The 14609-nt window shown below is 37.1% G+C and overlaps 1 protein-coding gene across 1 annotated transcript; it reads left to right on the top strand.

The window, feature by feature from the left end:
* Positions 1-3388: 3388 nt before the first annotated feature.
* LOC128484805 (cytochrome P450 3A9-like) lies at positions 3389-13674 on the top strand. The gene is made up of 13 exons (XM_053461346.1): positions 3389-3612; positions 4390-4483; positions 5326-5378; positions 7109-7208; positions 7290-7403; positions 8110-8198; positions 8585-8733; positions 9402-9529; positions 10017-10089; positions 10474-10634; positions 11164-11390; positions 11973-12135; positions 13333-13674. The coding sequence occupies exons 1-13, from the start codon at positions 3542-3544 to the stop codon at positions 13420-13422; spliced, it is 1512 nt and encodes a 503-aa protein (XP_053317321.1). The 5' UTR covers positions 3389-3541; the 3' UTR covers positions 13423-13674.
* The last annotated feature ends 935 nt before the right edge of the window (positions 13675-14609 follow it).

Raw genomic sequence — 14609 nt, 5'->3', positions numbered from 1 at the left:
CCTCAAGTTACATATCACACTGGAGGCTGTGCAGTCATTGTGCCATGTCCCAACACTGCTCTATCACACCTTCAGTCCTCTGTTATAAATCATTATAAGTGGGGGTTGCCTCCTGATATTGTATAATTTAGCAATGTTCTCATGCTTCAGTTCACCACCAACAAATGAGTACCCTTTTTTAGGCACACTTTGTTGTTCTTCTACCCTTTATTTGGATTTAACACTTTTACATATATTGTTTTATTTTGTTGTATTTGGTTAAATAATAGAATGTATGCCTCTATACCCCTGGGATACCAAGTGAGCATAAGATAAAAATCAAAGAAGAACCATTTGTGGTGGGAAGGTGACACCCAACAATCAACTTATCATTCTTAGAAGCACTGGAAGTGGTCTAGCCCTGAGACGGTTGATATATCAGTCTTCATACAGATTCTAACTTGCTGGGACTTAGATTTTTCTCTTTTGGTATCCTGTATCATGCGAAGAAATATACATGCAAATATCATAGACTGAACTATACAACTTATACAAAAAACAAAAACTGTCTGCGCTTCTTACCCTAATAAAGTTGGCAACAAATATGTAAACATAATATAAATGAGAGGTTTTGGTTATATGAATTGGCCAAAGCATAATTAAGCTCACCCGCCACGTCAAGGCACACTCTCAATAGGGTGAGAACCTACTCTCACCTCCTACATAGTGGGCACACAAAGCAGTTTATACTGCTACCAAAACCTTATTAATGTGTTGGGGGAGGTGCAATTAAACCTCCTCCCCATTAACCCCTGGACAGCAAGCTGCAACCAGACTGATGAGGAGCCAACAACCTCAAATATGTGCAAACAGGGAAAAGAAAAAATGTTGGTGCGCTAAGCTAGTCTCAGGCTCAAATAATACAAATGTGTAATATGAGGCCTACCAAACATATTTTTTCTTTTCCCTGTTTGAACTATACAACTGGTTATAATATTGGAAAAATCAGCCTCATTTTGCATCTAGCTCACATGTTTTCCTGGTGTCTGTCACTAATCACAAATGTTAGGGTGGTCCCAGGGCAGCATGTAATATATAATGCAAGAAATAACACATTTGAATGTACGGTAATAGGTAGTTAGGTGGATGTTCTATCTATAAACTCTCCAATGTCGGCATTGGCTCATGGAGGACATCTAGTGGTCACATTTTGCAACAGTAGCTACTGAAATGGCTGTTACCAGATATAGTCTCCATTCAATGAGGCATGCATGTGCTTGCCCTACTTTATATACCAAAGAGCAAAATCTATGTTGCAAAATCTATGTTGCAACATAAACTCACAGGTGGCTCTCCTTTGTAGTTTGGAGTTGCATTTTAATTGATTAGAATTGTGGCTTGTCTAGTAGATTTTTAATGCTTTTTCTCTCACTGTACTAGCGGAACACAGTACTAGGGCCGCATCTTTGTAGTAATTTACATCAACCATCCTAGGTAAAAGTTTTATCTTCTTGTCATGAAATTAAAATTCTCAAGAAAAAAAAAACTTTTGTTGATCTGAAATTAATACAAAGTTGCATCCTAGACAAAAGTATTATTTTCTTGTGAACCTTATCAGTGGAGTGAATGTTTTTCTATGTCCCTTGATCCATATCTACTGGATCACACTTTTTACTCTTAGCCCTACGACTGGCTTGGCCCAGCTCTCAAGAACCTCCTTGTGGAATGTGTGAAAGACCATCTGGAGAGACTGGGTCCTGCCTATAGGGACTATAAGGGACCATTTACCATCAAAAAACATAATGGTATTTGAGCAGGCCTGGTCCCTTAATCACCTGATATAACCTTCCAAATGAGGTGGCAAGACCTTTACTGGGAGTATGTGGGTTCTGCATCAAAACCGTTGCCCCCTTTCCTAAATTGTGTACGCTGTGTTTCTTTGGTATAATTATGGCAAACATCCTCCGTCTTATGTGAGTAGTCTCTATGTATGTAGAACCATATATATTTGAACGAGTTGGGTTGTGATTTGGCACATAATTGGGGTTTTCTTGCTTTCTTTTTGCATTTGTATTATTACATCATATATGTATATCATATAACATAATGTATGCTGGGCTTATTGTATTTCTTGACTTGTCCTGAAATATACATGGTCTTTTTTCTTAGGTAAAGAATAAGCTGTTTATAAGTTGTAACCTAAATATAACTAAAACTATAACTAAATTAGAAGCATTAGCATTACCAAGAAAAGTAAGCATGTAGGGCAGGACATAATAAAAGAATGACACTACTAACATTTACTGAAAGCTAAATTTTAAGATTTCCTAATGCCTTATTTAATCTGTGCCTGTAGCAGTATTTAAAATACAAGAGTCTCTATCTGGAAACAAATATATTTAAACCTAACACAGGTTTTACAGATATGGAAAACCACTGGACTGTATTGTGTTCTTACGGAACCGACAAAGCTTTTGGCATAACTAAACTTATTTATTAAATGTTTCTAGGAAGCTACGGTAAATACATAAAGCAAGTTTCTAATATAGCACATATTTTAATCTGTAAACACCATAGCATAAGTCTATTTAGTGTATAAACCTAGCATTTGAGGTAATCAACCAATCTACGTTTAGTTCTGCAAGGTTCAGCCTAGTAACATAAACTTTATCTGACCCTACTGAGGGTGCATTACCTCATACATGTAGACTTTGTACTTCCTGTTGTTACTCCAGTAGCAACTCTTTTTTTCACCAATCAGTACAAATGTTACCTTTTAAAGTAACCTTAGACTGAAGTCACCGTTTAAGGTGTGTAGATGGCTATTAGGTGCAACATACTGTGACCTGTCAAAAGTATCAAATCCACTTTCTGCATCATCTTTTTACTTTAGCTCATGTATCTTATATACCATGACGCTATGAGTCCTCACATATATGTACAATTACAGAATGACCTAGTTTTGCCAATATGGCAATAGCTAAACTTATCTTTTGCTGGACTGACTGAAGGTATACTCTTTACCTAAGGAATAAATTAACTATAGGTCCTACAGAATCAGCCAAAGAACCCTAGTGACGCGATCCCATTACTCGAGCAAATTCCTTATTAGATTTGTGTATTGTTAGCAAGGATACTATGCCAAACAGTCACATTCATAACCTGTAAATTATTATTAAGTCTTGCAAGCAGTTACTCTATAGAACTACAAACCATATAAGGAAGGATTTGTTCTTTCATGTGTGTTTGTTGCCACCTGATGTAATCACAGGACACACACACACACCTTCCTACAATGTCACGCAATGACCCAGCCCCTGATATCATATGACTGATCTGCAGGATAAAAAGAAAGAAAGGAGACTCGGGGACAGAAATCACCATGAACGCACAGGGACTATCGTGCTAGGCGTGGGCTGCAACGCAAGGGGGCGCTACACGACACTTAAGACATAACACCTACAACACACGCACACACGGGTGTGAGGACGCAGAGACACAGGATATAAACAGCAGCAACACAGTCAACCGGTTTCTTAGTGAGACACCAGGCAGGAGAATCATGGACTTCTTCCCAAATCTGTCTCCTTGGACGTGGCTTCTTCTAGCTGTTTTCTGGGCTCTCTTTTTACTGTAAGTACACAATACAACTGTGCGATCTGTGTCTGAGCTCCCCTCTCTGCCATCTACTTGTGACATGCTGTAACTACTATGATATATATATATATATATATATATATACATATATATATATATATATATATATATATATATATATATATATATATATATATACATATATATATATTAGTACATATAGTACTCTTGGGCACTTTCCACTCCAGTTTTTTTTCTTTTCTAACACTCTATTATGCAACTCAGTTCAATATTTCTTATAACTGTTTAGTATTAGGCAATAGTATGCATAACAAAGTTTCACCATTTTTAGAATAAATAGACTGGCAGCACGGGCAGCCTTGGTAGGGCAAGATGGCCAGGTTTAATCCATATTATCTCTATTTTGTGTGTTGTAACACACACAGACGCACGCTAGTTATTCTACAATTTGTGTAGATTTTCTAAATTGTACCTTGGTTTACTTAAACTACAAGTAGTCGCACAGACTATATTATGATGTAAGTTGTCTGTAATAGTACAGCCAAAATTGCCTGATTCAGAAAATGACATCATTTAATTCCAAAGTAACTTTACAGTGTGTGTGTGTGTGTGTGTAAAGAGTTGTGCAATTGTGGAAGTCACCCGACTCCAAACTGTATTAAACATGGAAACAAGTCTTAGTCTGTCAATTCTAGTTTTGTTATGCGGGCTATAAAAATAATTGGTAATAATAATAGGAAAGAGCAATTCTGGTTTAACACAGCACTTCTTTTGCATTTTATTTATTTTCAGGTATGGAATATATCCATATAGATTTTTTAAGAGGTTGGGTATTTCTGGACCCAGACCATTACCATTTATTGGCACATTCCTGGAATACAGAAAAGTGAGTAATTATTATTTTCATGGATTTTAAACTGTATATGAACTATTGCATACATTTGACAGATAAGCTTATGTGTTACTATAAATTCACAAATGTAAAATAAAAAGCGAATGTAGTAAATTAATACTGCACTAAATAAACTAACATTGCACTAATGTTTTGTTGGGTTTTTTGCAACCCTTAGCTGATTGAGCCAATAAACAATGAATGTAAAGACTCGAAAGGGGTGTCCATCAGGCAACTATCCAGCTGTTGCTAAACTACAATTGCATGGTTCTCAGTCTATATCTATTTAAAGGGATAGTTTGCTACCCCTGGTGGCCCCAGTAAAGAAGAATGTATGTTAATAAGCATTCTTTAAAATATAAACAGGAGAAAATATATATAAGTAGAAGCTGCAGCTCCCCTCCTTGTCTGTGGACTGATGATTCTTGCCACATATTAGCTTTCAGAACCCCCTTCTCCCCCTCTAAATTGTCAGTCAGACTATTGTAATCTTGTCCCCAGCACTTTACCCCATTGCATCCACATCTTTTCCCAATCTCTCCCTTTTCCATCTCTTTCTAAGACCCCACCTGTCTCCTTTTCACGTGACGCTTATCTCCCTATACTCCATTATCTCCTGGCCACTTCTGTCTACCTGGCTTAACATCATCTCACTTCATGATCACAGTCACACTCTCTCTTAATTTCCAGGATGATCATTAGGTTATTGACTATGTAATAGTGAAAAAATAATGCCTGGTTGAGCCCAGCTCTTTTGGTCCTTTGGTTATGCTGATGGTTATCTGTTAGTCTGTTAGTATTTTAATAGTTTGTCTTGGGTGCTTCTTTCTATCTAGGGAGTGGTGCAATTTGATATGCAATGCTTCAAGAAATATGGAAAAATATGGGGGTGAGTTTAAAATTCCAAATCAAAAGTGTTCCTTTGTTTTACAAAATATTTTGTAATGTGTCTTTTCAGCATATGAATACGCCTTAAAACTGTTCTGTTGCCCTGTTTAGGTAACTGTCTACACAAATTCCATATCTTTTTGTTTTCAGAACAAATAGGACTTTCTTTTGAAACCATAGAAAAATGCAAAAAGTAATAACTGCCAGTGTTAGTATCTTAAAATCCTAATAAGAAAAGATTCTTCGAATTTCTTTTACAGTTTAGGTGCCACAGTTAAACATAACCAAATTTATATTCAGCAATATCCCCTGATTACAGACATACCCCACATAAATGTTTTAATGTTCTAGAAGGTCACATCCCTTACATAGTACCCTCTAGAGAGAGCATGACCAGCAGGGCCGGTCTTTGGGGTGTGCGACCTGTGCGACTGCACAGGGCGCCACACTCCAGGGGGCGCCGCCGCGGGGTCCGCCACGGCCCCCTCTGCACTTAAATTAAAACATCAGGGTTTTTTATTTTGTTTTTTTAAAACTTTATTTAACATCCTCCATGTTAAATAAAGTTTTTTAACTTTATTTAACATGGAGGATGTTAAATAAAGTTAAAACAAACAAAAAAAACCAATGTTTTCATTTATGTCCCGGGCAGGGGCGCCGAGTGGTCGCTTGTGAAGTTTTCAGCAACCGCTCGGCGCCCCTTACTCTCCGTGACTCCACCGCAGTGCCGCGTTTTATCCTGAGCGCCAGAATATTCTGGCGCCCAGCTGTGAAGCGCGCACCACGGGAAGACAGACGCCTCCCGCTCCTACCGCTGGACTCAACAAGGTAAGTAAGGGGAAGGGGCAGAGGGGGGTGTCAGTGAGAAGGGGGGGGTCAGTGAGAAGGGGCCGAGGTGGTAGATAGTGATACAGGGGGATAGATAGTGAGAAAGGGGAGTTTTGTTACAAGTTTTTATTCCTTTCTTTTTTTTGGGATGGGGGGGCGCCAGAGGAGTAGTCCGCACAGGGCGCCAGAACACCAAAGGCCAGCTCTGATGGCCAGCAGGGGGTCTAGACAGACCCGGCAAGGAATATCCCATCCTCTGCTGACCTTAATGTCCACAGTGACTCCCGGAAGGGAATGCCCAATTTCGTGAGCGAGCATTCCTTATGACTAACCCCGGCAGGAGTTACAAATGATCGGTCAGCAGGAAGCAAGTGATGCTGGCTTTTGCTGACAGAGAGGAGTCCAGGTTTTTAAACGAAAGAAAGCCCTGTACATCCTAAAGGGCTTTATTGAATGACTTTTTAAGATGTACAGGTACATCCATAGTAGACTGAAGTGGTTAAACTCTCTTCACAACATTAATGAAGACCACTGATGATGAAGACCACTTTTGACTTCTCCACACCCTAGATGTGTGGACCAGGGTCCCACTGTTTTCTGCCAATGCTGAGCTGATAACACTGCTGGCCATCTTCTGATTGCAAAGGGAAGTAAGCATGATGTGTCTTTCAGCTACTGCATTAAGCTTCCTTGACCAACCACTGCGTCTACAGTCCTTATTGCACGTTTCCAAATATTGATTTGATTTATACTTTTCTTTTGTTCACTCACTTTCCATTTTGTTAATTATGAAAATAATGAATCTATTTTCCAAAGCATTCTTATATATAATTTTAAGATTGTATATGTACATAATATCTGCCTTGTACTGATGATTTCCACCATCTTTATGGACAATTTCAGGCTTTACGATGGAAGACAGCCTGTACTTGCTATTTTGGACCCTGCAATAATCAAAGTTATTTTAGTTAAAGAGTGTTACACTAGCTTCACCAACAGACGGGTAAGTTAACAAACAAAGTGGAAAACAGATTTTAACCAAGTTGCCCCTTCTTTAGCACTTCTTCATTCCACCTTTTTATAGAACTTTGGCCTCAATGGTCCTATGGAGTCGGCACTCACTATTGCTGAGGATGAACAGTGGAAGAGGATCCGTACAGTTCTCTCACCTACATTCACTAGTGGGAGACTCAAAGAGGCAAGTAATCCAAAAAAAACACCAATGTACACACCAAAACTACTCGAGAGTGAGAGACATATAAAGTATTTTCTTATATCAAAGACTCTAAGTAATCAAATTACTTAGTTTTTATAGTAGATCATAAAATGCCTTGTAATTGTGACAATTTTTTAATCAAAAATACATTTTTACGTTGTAACAAACTATTTTTGAACCTCTAGCAAGAGAAAATTAAGGCGAGATCTATTCGCTATGATCTTTGTTGGTCTGATAAGGACATGAATGTTTTCTTCAGTCAGATCATCGCACTGACAGAAGGAGAGAACTTGCCAGGATCCTTCACTATGTGGTTTCCATTAAAATGCACCGCGAGCATCTTCATAATCGTTCATCTATTGGAAAATTCATTGTAACACAGGCACCAGAAGTTTCTCAAGTTGCGCTACAGAATCCACCTGAATCTAATAGGGACTGATCACACAGCAACTAAATGCTAAATTCGCCATACACATCTACTGTTGTCACTCTCAAGTGTGCATTTGTAGTGAGCTGACATCAAGTTAGCTTATTTTAAACTCTGTGATTCATGAATTTAGGTCGCAATTGTCTCCCATTTTGCCCAGGTGTCTCAATAACACTACATCCTATAGATGTTAATTCTGCTTTTATTTCACTCAATCCAGATTAGGCATCCATCTTTCTAATTGAACCTCTTCTGTTTCAGATGTTTCAGATTATGAAAGATTACTCAGATGCTTTGGTAAAAAATATTCAAGTTTATGCAGACAAGGATGAGCCGTGTATCATGAAGGAGTAAGTAGCAGGCAAAGCAGATTATGTTTCCTTATAATATTGTACATTGTGTTCATGGTACAGTGCCCATGTACAGAATGTACAATATTACATTGTGTTCATGGTACATGGGCACTGTACCATGAACCATGAACCTTTTTATATTATATTTTATATTACATATGATATATTTTGTACAAAATGACTGATTATCCATATAAAATGGTATCAAAAGGAAGCCCTACTTGTCCTGAGAAACAATAAATAAGAACACTAAATAAGAAAGAAGGAAATTACAGTTGAGGCAAAAATGCCTTTTTCCTTATTGGGTTAAATAGGATATAATGTTAAAAAATACTGTGGTGTCTTCATCCTTAAATATTTATTGTACATCTATTCTTTTATAGTGTTATTGGGGCGTACAGCATGGATGTCGTAGCCAGCACTTCATTCAGCGTCCATATTGATTCCCTGAATAAACCCAATGATCCTTTCGTAACACACATCAAGAAGATACTAAAACTGAGCTTATTCAATCCATTGCTCATCTTTGCTGGTAATGTTTTATTTTAACATTCTTTTTAGCACTTCCAGCCAACGTGGCTGTTTTATATACATATTCCTGGTAGATGGTCGAATACAGGGAACTTGTCTTTTTTACACATTTTGCAATAAAATAATTCATTAATCAATTAAAACTGTCTATAGCTTGCGTAAATAGGTCACACTTTCCCCTAGTTAGTCCGTTATATATAGGAACAGTCCATGTCCACGATATTAGACTCAAATGCAGATAAAGATTTTGTTTCTACAATGACACAAGCTAAAAGAATATTCTACATGTATATATCACACATTGACTAAATTGATAAGGGTTTTTAGTTATCTTTGAAATTATTTCATCTTAGTTAATTGTATTATTTGTTTTGTTATATATTAGGAAAATGTATTTTTTTTGTAATTTTGCATTCTTACCATTACGTAATTTGACCGGAGGCACGGTTTGCATTAAACTAGGTATCTAGGAACTGCTTAAAGTGTCCTAAAATACATTTATAGGTTTCCCAAGGTGACGTGTAAACTATAGGGTTATTACTTTAGTCTAACCGTTGCAAAAGATCCTGTTCCTACAGGTGCATGAGATGATAATCCAGTATTTTTAGTAATAGTTAATTGTATTAAATACTTTCAATATGAAAACTGTTGTTTTTTTTTTCTTTTCAGTAATTTTTCCATTTCTTCTCCCCGTTCTTGAGATGATGAGTGTGCAATTCATCCCAAAAGACGTGCTACAGTTTTTCATGAACGCAGTGGCTAGCTTTAAGAACAAGAGGAAGAAGGGAGACCATTCGGTGAGCTCACCCTAACACCAGACCAAGGAGGACTGGGGTTTTGAATCGTTCTCAAACTGACATTTTTGCTGTGTAGCCCAAGAGATGGGCCCACAGATGAGAATTTGTCAACAGCCAGAATAGGACAGGTTACAGGCATGCTCAAATCATACCCCGGGGGTTGCTGAGACATTTTAGGTTTTAACATAGAACATAAGACGATGTTTCTTATAGAATATTAATGTCGCTACATTCAATAAATAAAACCATGGCAGTTTCATATGCAGATTTGGTAAGAACCATCTGAATAAGATTTTTGTATCATTTGTATCCGTCCTGGTTTTGCAGATCTGAGCACAAAACCAGTAATTTGCTCCAATATTTTCACATATTTTTACATTTAACGTTTTTGGTGATAGGACATGTCATGATTCTCAATACCATAATGGCACAGTGTCTTTTTCCAAGCCTGTTATCAAAATCTAGTTGTGTCTGTCTTTCTGTAAAGGGTCGTGTAGACCTACTGCAGCTCATGCTGGATTCTAGAACAACAGATGAGTGCCTAAGTGGAGAACAGAAAGGTATGTGGAAGTATCTGATACCTGCGCAACAAACTGAATACTGACTTGATTTATACTACACATGAACGTTTACACCTGTTAGTTCAACACTTTCTTTAAATGTGGAGCACCACCATATAATGTCATTTCCTGATACCCAGTAGTAAGGAAGGGGCAGCAGGTGAGGCTGTGTATATACCTACATTTACATCATCCCCTAATAAATCACTGCAGACCTGTCATAATCATTTTTGTCGATGACAACGTTTGCTTCAAGTAAGGAATTGAATGCCATCTATGTGTTGTGATAGGTATACTGTACTGGCAAATACATATGCAAGTCTTGTTGTTTTTCCATAAAATGCGGACTCATGAGAGATTTCACCCATTTGTTTCTCTTCACAGCTCTAACAGATGCAGAAATTATGGCTCAGTCCATTATTTTTATACTTGCTGGTTATGAGACCACAAGTTTGTCGCTCTCCTACCTGTTTTATAATCTCGCCACTCACCCAGATGTCCAGCAAAAGCTACAGGAGGAAATTGATTCATTGCTACCTAATAAGGTGAAAACGTACATCGTATATTTTAACCTTCTTGTATTTTATGCCACTTGGCTGAACTGGACAGCGATGATGGGAAGCATCCCAGAGTGGTATAACAGAATAGATGTGGAACCACAGAGAATTAAGTGCATTTATTAAGAATGGCACTAGCAATTGAAATAACCCTGGAGACTTATGAAGAACCCAGTGTTATGTTTCCCTTTACAATTGAAGTTGCCAGACACCTTTTTAAGGGCCTAGTGCTTTTTGCTTGCAGCAGTGATCTGGCCGCCTATACTAGTTCACCGCTGCTGTGGTAAGTGACTGTATCCTAACCTTGATAAATAAACTCTTAACTATGTCCCATGTACCAATTTACTGCCAAAACAAGTGTCTCTCGCTGCACTTTCCAAATTGCTTGGCTTCCCGCCTTAATGTCACACACTATTACACAAGGTCTTATGGCTTCTATTAAAAGCTTTACCATGGCTTGTATGTTTCTACATTAAGTAAATTTCACTAACAATGTTTTTATTTATGTCTGCTGTAGGCCACCCCAACCTATGATATCCTGATGCAGATGGAGTACCTGGATATGGTGGTTCAGGAAAACCTTAGAATGTTTCCACCAGCAGGGAGAATAGAAAGAGTCTCAAAGCAAACTGTGGAGATTAATGGTGTCACCATCCCAAAAGGCACAGTCACAATGATCCCAGCCTATGTGCTGCACATGGACCCTGAAATATGGCCAGAACCTGAAGAGTTTCGTCCAGAACGGTACCTTGATTAAGTGATGATATCTACGCAGAGTTTAAAAAAAAAGCAATGGGAAGTGCCGAAAAACGAGGAGAAGCCGTTATGTACTGCATTGTTTCTCTAAAATGATAAATAAAAGATTTATTTCAGCAGATACCATAGGCAGAAAATTCTAGATGGAGCAGAAACAATACAAAAACACAGAGTTGAAGGTGTAGCACCTTCTCAGTGATATTGCATATCAGTATTATTATAATTTGAATGAAGGACCAATTACAGTGACTTCTCCTGAAAGAAGGGTTGGCGCTTCATAATGCATAGTTAAACTGGTGAAATGTCTTTCAAGCAATCTCATCAATTTAGCTATGCCATGGACAATGCCAACCAGGCTTTTCTTTGAGAAGCCCTTCACATATGTTATCCCATATATATATATATATATATATAAATATATATATATATATATAAATATATATATATATATATATATATATATTATAATGGAATAATACATTGGAGTTAAAATGTTTAACAACTCACAAACTATGATTTAGATCATCTACCTTGACACTGCTGATCCTTTTACTTTCTCTGTATTTCCAGGTTCAGTAAAGAAAACAAAGCAATTCAGAATCCATACACATTCCTACCTTTTGGAGATGGTCCTAGGAACTGCATTGGGATGAGGTTTGCTCTGCTTAGCATGAAAGTAGCCATCACTGTCTTGCTGCAGAACTTCAACTTTAGGCCTTGCAAAGACACTCTGGTAAGAAATCATTTCTAGCACATAAGTGTCTATAAAGCTAGGTCATTAAACAGCATTTTTAATGGGCACAGGTCTTGCACAGGTCGACATATTATGCTAATTGCTTATGGCGAGCAGACACTGGCACATGTAGCCCCATGGAGCAGGGCTGAATTAACCCAATATTATATATACCATATTTGCTCGATTAGACAAGGTTTTTTCAGAGCAAAAAAATAATCATATTATATGCAAGGTTGTCTTCTAATCAGACCTCAAATAGTGGCATATAGGGGGTTAAAATGAATATCAGATATTCAGAGTGGCATATAGGCGGTTAAAAAGAATATCAGGGAGTGGCATATAGGGGTTAAAAGGAATCTCAGGGAGGCAGAGTGGTATATAGCGGGTTAAAAGGAATATCAGGGAGACAGAGTGGTATATAAGGCATATCTGGGGGGAAGAGTGGCAAATAGGGGGTCAAGAGGCATATCTGGGAGGCAGAGTGGCATATCTGGTAGCAGAGTGGCATATCAGGGAGGCAGAGTGGCATATAGGGGTGGATGTGCATAACTGGGGGCAGGTTGGCAAATAAAAGGAAATACAAATGCATTTTTCTCAATCATAGTTTTTATTAAATATGAAAAAAATAGTTTACATGTGAAATAATATTTACTAGTAAAACTTTTTTCTTATAGGATAGTCTTATATTCGGGCTTTTTCTTGTTTTCCTAAATTAATATTCAAATTTTGGGTGGGTACATCTTATAATCAGGCTCATCTTATAATCGAGCACATACCGTATTATATAGGTCACCAATATTTATTTATCAATGAAGATTAATACATGATATGATAGAAAGAAAACAAAAAAAATGACTTGTTCACAAATTAGAGGTTTGGCTAGTAGCGTAAAACTGTCTTAACCAACTAAGCTCTACACAGGAACAGGGGAAAAATGTCTGCTGCAGTCCTTGAATCTAGTGAATCCAAACAAATTTTTGTCACTTTTGCAATTCGTTTTCGTTAGTTTTGTCGGAGATTGCCCTCGTTTTTGTTGATTTGTACAAACGCAAAAAACAGGCAATTTTTTAAAAATAAAGTTTGCACGAATACGAAGTCTAGCATTCACAGCAACTTTCTCTCTTAGCAGCTGATTTCTGTACTGAATTAGATCCTTAAATGTAAGCATTGTATATTTTTTTATATTTCTTCCAGATCCCCATGGAGTTTAACACACTAGGTTTCATGCAGCCAAAGAAACCAATAGTGCTGAAGATTGCTTCCAGAACATCAGTAATGGAGTAAAACCATATAATACATACTGTATTGTCCTTCCCAACACAATCCTTCCTGATCTGCTTGACACTAAACAAAAAACAATTCTCCGGGAGCAAAATACAAAAGAGAAAAAATATATATATACTGTATCACTCCTAGAACCTCAACCAGTGAAAATACTCATGAATGTACTCACAGGAGGTATGAGAAATGTTTTCCTTGAAACTATTCTACATTTAAGTGACGATCTTTTGGAAGAAAGATCTTTTGGAAGAAAGCAAAGAAAAAAATGTGCCTCTAACAAAGAGACTTCCACCAAAACTGTATAATCTCTAGTCTGTAACAACAGAGTGGCGTTTATCGAATGCTATCCAGATAAGTAGTGTTCATTAACTATGTACACATTATTTAAACTTTGCAGGATGGAGTTAGTAATATTGGATACAATCCGTTTTTTCGCACTTCCAATATATGCAATGCTTTGTTATTAATCTAATTTGTGCAGATTTGACACTCAAGAGTCACAGTATCATATTCAGCTTTTGGCTATGATGTGAACTGAAGAGAACTCAGTAAGCAATGGGAAAAAAATATTTTTGAAATTGTTTATCTCTTTTTTAATTATTAAAGCATATTTTATTTTTAAAAAATCACATACTGAAATCGTGTTCAACCTTGATTTATTTAATTATTGAAATTACGTTGAATAATTGTTGCATCATTACTGGCTTTTATATATGTATATAATATATGTGTGAGGCTACTACTGTGATGGACAAATAATTAAATAGTTTCTATATAAATGAGTGTGGTCCAGTTATTTTACTTTTGCACGATTTCTGCAGGAGGGGGGTGTAACTACAGGGGCCTGTGCCTCTAGGGGGCATGTATCTATGCATGTGTGTATATGTATATATACAAGGGAATAATACACAGTGTTTAAGCACACACATTTGTATGTTTCTTAATAAAATCCACATTCCCAGAGATACTTTAGTCAGCTTAATAGGTTATAAAACATTTTGATATAAAGTTGCATTACATTTATTTAGCCACACGGTGGCAGTATTACCTTTGTAGTGTAACCTGTTGGAAATCCCAACCTGTTCATCTGTCAAATGTAGCTCCATATGCTTGTTTATATAACTTTTTTAATTATTATTATTGTTATTATTATAGTTTTATATAGCACCATCATATTCCACAGCACTAGT

Source organism: Spea bombifrons, chromosome 3, assembly GCF_027358695.1.
Source record: "Spea bombifrons isolate aSpeBom1 chromosome 3, aSpeBom1.2.pri, whole genome shotgun sequence".
Taxonomy (NCBI): domain Eukaryota; kingdom Metazoa; phylum Chordata; class Amphibia; order Anura; family Pelobatidae; genus Spea; species Spea bombifrons.
Note: the sequence above shows the minus strand (reverse complement) of the source record. Positions and strands in the feature narration are given on the sequence as shown.

What these genes read in the sequence shown, in the direction of transcription:
- LOC128484805 (XM_053461346.1), top strand. Translation starts at nt 3,542, where the DNA reads ATGGACTTCTTCCCAAATCTGTCTCCTTGGACGTGGCTTCTTCTAGCT. An exon ending in CTAGTGGGAGACTCAAAGAG is followed by an intron (nt 7,404 to 8,109) that starts GCAAGTAATCCA and finishes CTTCTGTTTCAG; the next exon opens with ATGTTTCAGATTATGAAAGA. An exon ending in GGCCTTGCAAAGACACTCTG is followed by an intron (nt 12,136 to 13,332) that starts GTAAGAAATCAT and finishes TATTTCTTCCAG; the next exon opens with ATCCCCATGGAGTTTAACAC.